Here is an 8,340-nt window from a genome sequence, read left to right as displayed (position 1 = left end):
GCTGTGATGATGGATCTGCTGAGGGTGGTGTGTTTTGTTGTGTGCACAGTCTTCATCAACAGCTGCACCACTCACACTTGAGTCATCAGTTCAGATGCATGACTGTGGAGGACGAACACACATGACGGATGAGAGCTGCATTGTGTCCGTCAGCACTTCTCGTGGTGAACATGTCCTTTAACGTGGCGATTATGCTGATCATCTGCATGTTCCCCTGGATTACAGCCAGTGATTAAACCCAAGGAGGACACAGAGGGGAGTGCACCGCCGTCTGATCCCCAAACACAGGCAGCTACAAAAGGCCCCCGCCTGCTGCTCCTCTCACCCTAAGTCCCGTTGTTGTGTGACTGTGAAGAGGGATAACCTCCGCTTCACAGTAGACCAATTGGGCTGAGAGGTTTGCTGAGCGGCTGCAGAGAGGCTCTGGCTATCTAACGTCTACACACTCAGGTGTCAGGAAGACATGGGTAACTCAACAGGAAGCACCGTGGATGACCTGCAGGCGGTGGAGATGCACCTGTGGTACAAGAAGTTCATGACGGAGTGCCCTTCAGGTCAGCTCACCCTGCACGAGTTCAAGCAGTTCTTCGGGCTGCGAGGGCTGGACCCCGAGGCCAACGCCTACATAGAGCAGATGTTCCGCACCTTTGATATGAACAAGGTGAGATGATGCTTCTTTTTTTTTTACCTGCAAGGGTAAATTCAAATTAAGCTGGCAGAGTCTGATGGTTCTTGTGATTTCTAATATGTGCCATGTTTTATTATTTTATTTTTAATCACTTTAAAAAGAGAAATAACGGACACAAAGTCAACACCATAGAAACATAAAGACCTTTTTGACATGAGTAGAACAACTTAAATGTTTCTTTCTGGCTTCTCACATTGTAACAACTTATTTTTATGACATAATTAATATTGCACGCCTGTTTAATACATTTAACATCAGTAGGGAGGCCTGTTTCTTTGTTTTTAAATGTTTAAAATGTGTTCCCTTGAAATTATTGTATTTTCAAATTATTTACTTCACCCTTTAAAACTAAAGAAAAGAAATTGTCCATTGATTCATATTATGTGCTTATTAGGTACTCTTTTTTTGTTACCTCGCTATGGTTCACAATAGTACTGGAAAACCAATTGTATGGAGGTCAACTGAGGTCAAAATATATTTGCAATTATATTTACAAATAAGGCTGCAACTAACAATTTCATTTTGATTAATCTTTCAATTATTTATTCAATTAATTTTAGGGTGTATAAAATAGTGGAAGATGTCCACAGTGCTCATAAATACTAAAAAATAAGCATACCTATTTCCATGTGTCCAAAGTGATGTCCTCACATTGCCTGCTTTGTCTGACCAGCAGTATAAAATGCAAAGATATTTCAATTACAGTTATAATTTGTTTTAAAATCCTCTCTTTGGAGATGCTGGAGCTGTAGCTTTTTGGCAATTTGGTTAATAAATGTTTCAGATTTATTTTCTTTCGATAGACTAATTGCTCCAAATCTTTAAGGGGTAATAATTTGGGAAACAGATAAGGGTTGTCACTAATAATTCACTCATTCACTCATTACTTGTTTCTAAATGGAGTGTAAACATGATGAAAAATGCCCATCACAGCTCAGGGTGACATTTTTAATTTGAATCAGTCCAGAAAAAAAGTTATTAAGTTGATACCTTTGATAAATTGCAGGGTTTCAATTCCTCACATTTGAGGCAATGGGAGCTAATTTCCACCAGTGTGATGAAAAAAGTTATTGTCTTAATATCGAAAAATAGTTTTCTCAATATTTTGACTGAGGCCTATTTTGAGATGTGAATTTCATGTCATAATGTCATCATTTTGAGAAAGTTTCCCATTGTTTTGCCATAGTTATTAATTAGTTTGAAGAAACCTCACATTATTTTAAGAAACTGAGCTGTTATTTTAAGAAACCTAGTTTAAGATATTGTGTTATTAAGTCATTATTTTACAATGCTAATATTTCAAGATAAGGAGGTCATTATGAGAGAGTTTCCCATTGTTTTTTTCCCCATTGTTTTAAGATACTAAATCATTACTCATAATGACTTACAGGATCTTTTTCTGTTCATCATCCCTTCATACAAACCGGTTAATTTGGGGCCCTTTTGCCTGAAAAATTATTTTAACAATTACTTTGTGATCAAAATTTGACTAACTGATTAACTGACTAACTACTTAAGCATTCAAACGGATAAAAACATTTGAGTTAGATGGTCTGCTGCTTGACTTCAGAAGTTTGTTGGGGTTATAACTAAAGTTGGATCAAGAGCAGAAATGTTCTTAAAACTTCAACATGTTGCCTAAACTGAAAAACATCTGTATCATTTATGTTCAAACATAAACAATGCAGGGATCTCCGAGCAACAAGCTTGTACCGGGGTCATCTCGACATTCATCTCAAGGTCCTTTGTTGATGCAAACTCTCATCTTCAAGGTTCAAACTGCACATGAATGAAAGGATATGGACATTTCAAATGCAGTTTAAATGGTATATATCAGTCCTGCCACTGTGCTGGAAAAAAAACTGTCTTGCCTTTAAATTTTGAGGGCGAAGGTGTCAAGGAGAACAACATAAGTAAGCTATAAGCTGTTGGTGATTTGACCTACAGGGAAACATACGTTCCTGACAACATAAACCCTGTGAAATGTCCCCTTAATGTTCCACATTAAGAGGGCATTAAGCCGAGGAACACAGGACCCTGGGAACATAAATATGCTCCCCTTGTAACCCTCAAATCAGTTTTAATTAAGAGTGTCTCAGAGCGTGCGACGGGGTCATCGCAGGATCTCTCTGTCTGACAGGCTATATTTAGTCCCTGGTGCTAATCTTTCTGCATGATTTAAACAGTGAGATTATCTTTGAGACAAATGCTTTGATGCTAAGATTGTTGCCCGTGTTCAGACCGTCCCTGGAGATAATCCTCCGTCCTGGCACACTTTGTTTCACACAGATAGCTTTTGGAGTTGAGATGAGGGGGATCTCATTCAAACGAGCGACTGATTCATCACTGAAAAAAGACGGTCATGCATAATAATTTATTGATGTTTGACACTTTTTTTTTTCCAGGACGGCTACATAGACTTCATGGAGTATGTGGCTGCTCTCAGTCTGGTGATGAGAGGAAAGATGGAGCACAAGCTGCGCTGGTATTTCAAGCTTTATGATGTGGATGGCAACGGCTGCATTGACCGACATGAGCTCCTCAACATCATAAAGGTACAGTTTCTATTATGCATCTGCAACTGTGGACTTTACAGCAAGTCCTGGTCTCATGCTGATTTTATTCTGTTCCCGCAGGCCATCCGTGCAATCAATGGGAGTGAGAACCAGGAGGGATCTGCTGAGGATTTCACCAACCGCGTGTTTGACAGGATTGATATAAACGGAGACGGTGAGTGTGTTCTGGCACTGTATAGCAAGATTTAGAGAGGAATCGATTGTGGGTGGACAGTGTTTGGACATTCATCAGCTCCAGTGCTGTCATGAGTCAGGGAACACAACAAGCACAATGAGAAGAGATTCTCAAAGTGGCTGTTGAACATAATAACAAGATGCTAATTTAATTTTTAAGTAAAGACCTTTAAAATGTCCATGAGCGTTACAATGGTATACAGAGAAGTGCAATGCCAACTAAATGGGTATAGTGCTCTTGTAAACCACACTTAAAGTGCGGGTCCATTTTTTTCAAGGTTTTATACCACCCTGTAGCTTTCCAGTACAGTTCCCTGTGTATTCAATTCTGAACATTAAAATTTTTGTCTTAGTATGTATGTTTTAGCATCAAAATGCTAAACATGTTTTCCAACATCACCTGATGGTAGACAGCCAATTGTTCCAATGCCCCAAAGATCTGAAGCCATGTTGGTCCGAAAAATGTCCCAGTGGACCAGAACTTAATTTCTCAGACAGCCTGTTATCCCAAAAACACACCTCTATTGCTCCTTAGTCCCGTTCCACCAGAAAATACGCATTCCCTGCAATTAGACAACCAGATTGCCGTAAAAAAAATTGTATTGTACGTTTTTGCAAACCATGGATACATTACATTTGTACATTATCTTGTAGCAGATATGCTGAAACTTCACATTTCTCAATGAATAGATGTGTGGTTAAGTACAGCACAGGAATCTCTTGCTTCTGGTTAAGAAAAGATCATGTTTTGGTTAAAACGTCCATGTTTGGTGGCACAAAATCTGCTGGAAAAGCAGGGATGGGTCAGTCAACACACCCAAACGTCAGAAAAAGCTGCAAAGGGTCAGTAAAAATCACCAGGGATCTGTGGCTCAAACGCCAAGAAATTCAGCAAAGGGCCAATAAAAACGCCAGGGATCTGTGGCTCAAACACCGCAAAGGGTCGATATAAACACCAGGGATCTGTGGCTCAAACGCCGCAAAGGGTCGATATAAACACCAGGGATCTGTGGCTCAAACGCCGCAAAGGGTCGATATAAACACCAGGGATCTGTGGCTCAAACGCCAAGAAATTCAGCAAAAGGCCAATAAAAACACCAGGGATCTGTGACTCAAACACCGCAAAGGGTCGATATAAACACCAGGGATCTGTGGCTCAAACACCGCAAAGGGTCGATATAAACACCAGGGATCTGTGGCTCAAACGCCAAGAAATTCAGCAAAGGGCCAATAAAAACACCAGGGATCTGTGACTCAAACACCGCAAAGGGTCGATATAAACACCAGGGATCTGTGGCTCAAACGCCGCAAAGGGTCGATATAAACACCAGGGATCTGTGGCTCAAACACCGCAAAGGGTCGATATGAACACCAGGGATCTGTGGCTCAAACACCGCAAAGGGTCGATATGAACACCAGGGATCTGTGGCTCAAACACTACAAAGGGTCGATATAAACACCAGGGATCTGTGGCTCAAACGCCAAGAAATTCAGCAAAGGGCCAATAAAAACACCAGGGATCTGTGGCTCAAACGCCGCAAAGGGTCGATATAAACACCAGGGATCTGTGGCTCAAACGCCGCAAAGGGTCGATATAAACACCAGGGATCTGTGGCTCAAACGCCGCAAAGGGTCGATATAAACACCAGGGATCTGTGGCTCAAACGCCGCAAAGGGTCGATATAAACACCAGGGATCTGTGGCTCAAACACCGCAAAGGGTCGATATGAACACCAGGGATCTGTGGCTCAAACACCGCAAAGGGTCGATATAAACACCAGGGATCTGTGGCTCAAACACCGCAAAGGGTCGATATAAACACCAGGGATCTGTGGCTCAAACGCCAAGAAATTCAGCAAAGGGCCAATAAAAACACCAGGGATCTGTGGCTCAAACGCCGCAAAGGGTCGATATAAACACCAGGGATCTGTGGCTCAAACGCCGCAAAGGGTCGATGTAAACACCAGGGATCTGTGGCTCAAACGCCAAGAAATTCGGCAAAGGGTCAGTAAAAACACCAGGGATCTGTGGATCAAACGCCAAGAAATTCAGCAAAGGGTCGATATAAACACCAGGGATCTGTGGATCAAACGCCAAGAAATTCAGCAAAGGGTCGATATAAACACCAGGGATCTGTGGATCAAACGCCAAGAAATTCGGCAAAGGGTCAGTAAAAACACCAGGGATCTGTGGCTCAAACGCCGCAAAGGGTCAGTAAAAACACCAGGGATCTGTGGATCAAACGCCAAGAAATTCGACAAAGGGTCGATATAAACACCAGGGATCTGTGGATCAAACGCCAAGAAATTCGACAAAGGGTCGATATAAACACCAGGGATCTGTGGATCAAACGCCAAGAAATTCGACAAAGGGTCGATATAAACACCAGGGATCTGTGGATCAAACGCCAAGAAATTCGACAAAGGGTCGATATAAACACCAGGGATCTGTGGATCAAACGCCAAGAAATTCGGCAAAGGGTCAGTAAAAACACCAGGGATCTGTGGATCAAACGCCAAGAAATTCGGCAAAGGGTCAGTAAAAACACCAGGGATCTGTGGATCAAACGCCAAGAAATTCGGCAAAGGGTCAGTAAAAACACCAGGGATCTGTGGATCAAACGCCAAGAAATTCGGCAAAGGGTCAGTAAAAACACCAGGGATCTGTGGATCAAACGCCAAGAAATTCGGCAAAGGGTCAGTAAAAACATCACGGATCTGTGGATCAAACGCCAAGAAATTCGGCAAAGGGTCAGTAAAATCACCAGGGATCTGTGGCTCAAACGCCCCTGGGAAACTGAAACTTACTGCGGGGAGAAATGGGACTTTGAAGCTATGGGCATTTGGTTTGTGGATAAAGGGCTGTCGGAGAAATTTTTCAGATATATGGGGCTTCAGAATTCTGGCCCGTCGAAACAATGGCATGGCACCACCTAACATAGGTTTCTGCATGATGACGTTGCTACATATGAATCCCCCAGCGCGCCTTTTGTGCCTATTCGTGACTGAGCCAAACTTTCTTTGAATATTGTGCATTAGCGATCCTTGAAACTAAGCAGTGTTCTGCTGTGGACTTCACGTTAACTCTGATCCAAAAGTCGAACAATCACACAAACTAACTGATTGAGGCAGCGGTAGACCAACAACTCCCGTGTTCTGCGAGGTAAAATTACCGCTTGTGTCAAAAGAGTCTGGTTGCTTTAAAGACAGCAATATAATGGCTTCAGGTTCAGGAGTGCTGAAAATATGACACTGACCGTGGAGAAGTACCTCAGACAACCCCACTTCAAAAAATTTCAACCTAACCCTTTGATTAATTATCATTATTACCAGCGATTGCTGCTCCCACATACGTCACTGCTTTTTGCTAACAGTTGAGTGGGCATTTTGTTTTGAGAAACTCAAGAGAACACAGATGGACGCGCCCTTCAATGTGAGAAAAAAATATATGTATTTAATGTCTTTAAATGTAATCTTTCTCCTCCAACAGGCGAGCTGTCCTTGGAGGAATTTGTGGAAGGCGCTCGCAGCGATGAAGATTTCATGGAGGTGATGATGAAGAGTCTGGACCTCTCCCACATCGTGGCGATGATCCACAACAGGAGGCACAGCGTTTAGGATCTGCCCGTCCACACTACCTCATCCTCATTCATGATTGAACCCGAGAGCCTCGGTACACGGCCTCCGGCAAAAACGTCATTTATAGACTGAGATTTCTATTAAGATTGAATCCAGCTGAATATAAATGCCAGTGCACTGCAAACACTGTCATGTCTTGTTTTTAATCTCTCAAAGAGCGACACATATGCACTTTAAATGCATCTGGATGACTCAGTCAACCTTTGCAAACTGGTCATTGTCCTTGTTTATCGATGCACAGCTCTCCCAAGGCCACCTTGGCACAAAGGATGATCTCTCAGACGGTCCACAGATACCCTGCGGGATAAAAGAGAGAGATAGTGGAGCAGAGTGGCAATTATATGCACTCAATGCTCCCCAAATGTGTTTTTTCTCTGGGTCTGAGCTGCTCTGCATCCAAATACTTCAATCTGTTTTTACCCATTCTTGCCTGTGGGGTTTACAGGAGGAAGCTCTGACTCTGCAGTGTGCTCAGCATCCATGATAATTTGATTAAGTCAGAGGCTGTAAAATACAGGAGCAGGTGAAAGTGTCTGAAGACATTTAGCAGTGTGCAGATTCTCAAATGTTTACCTTTTGTAAATAATGTTCATAACCTTTTTTTAAATGTTTAAAATAAGTTGAAGCAGAAAGCAAAACACTGGCTGGTGGTGTGTGGGTGTTTCATTGGCTGAATATGCAGAATAAATACAGATATAGATTATGTTTGCTGGCTACCTAGACTGGTGCCTTCTGTTAGAGCACACCCAAATGTGTGTGTTTGTTCAGCTTTTGCTTATTTGTAAAATAAAAACTAATAATTTAAGTGTGCTGTGTGATGTCTCCATTTAATGTACTGGATATCAATGTGCTGCAGGCTTCAGTCCAGCCTGCTGGTCGCCATAAAAACTGCAAATAAAATCTCAGGAAGTGTTTAGACATACATTTCAATTCTGCGTCTGACAGCCCAAAAATTGGATCAATTGGATTGAATTTTAAAATTTCAATTATCTCTGAAGCACAACCCAGAGATCTGTTGGAAACATTTTACGTTGGCCCTGTCTACATGTATACAGATAGTTTTGGGAATGGCTATTTTCCTCTGCGATTTGGCTTCTTGTCAAAATGCAACCAAGAGTTTTAGGGTCACTAAAGCATCAAAATGCTAAACATGTTTTCCAACATCACTTGATGAGGGGACAGCCAATTGTTCCAATGCCCCAAAGATATGAAGCCATGTTGGTCCAAAAAATGTCCCAGTGGACCAGAACTTATTTCTCAGACA

At 42.1% G+C, this 8,340-nt stretch overlaps 1 protein-coding gene across 1 annotated transcript; it reads left to right on the top strand.

Annotated features, from left to right (window-relative positions):
* The first annotated feature begins 388 nt into the window (after positions 1-388).
* Positions 389-7,797, top strand: guca1aa (guanylate cyclase activator 1Aa). Its single transcript, XM_033615204.2, has 4 exons — positions 389-661; positions 3,094-3,243; positions 3,325-3,418; positions 6,928-7,797. The coding sequence occupies exons 1-4, from the start codon at positions 464-466 to the stop codon at positions 7,053-7,055; spliced, it is 570 nt and encodes a 189-aa protein (XP_033471095.1). The 5' UTR covers positions 389-463; the 3' UTR covers positions 7,056-7,797.
* Positions 7,798-8,340: the final 543 nt, after the last annotated feature.

Source organism: Epinephelus lanceolatus, chromosome 23, assembly GCF_041903045.1.
Source record: "Epinephelus lanceolatus isolate andai-2023 chromosome 23, ASM4190304v1, whole genome shotgun sequence".
NCBI lineage: Eukaryota > Metazoa > Chordata > Actinopteri > Perciformes > Serranidae > Epinephelus > Epinephelus lanceolatus.
Note: the sequence above shows the minus strand (reverse complement) of the source record. Positions and strands in the feature narration are given on the sequence as shown.

Coding starts and splice junctions, on each gene's coding strand:
- guca1aa (XM_033615204.2), top strand. CDS start 464: ATGGGTAACTCAACAGGAAGCACCGTGGATGACCTGCAGGCGGTGGAG. Junction 662..3,093: donor GCACCTTTGATATGAACAAG/GTGAGATGATGC, acceptor TTTTTTTTCCAG/GACGGCTACATAGACTTCAT. Junction 3,419..6,927: donor GATTGATATAAACGGAGACG/GTGAGTGTGTTC, acceptor CTCCTCCAACAG/GCGAGCTGTCCTTGGAGGAA.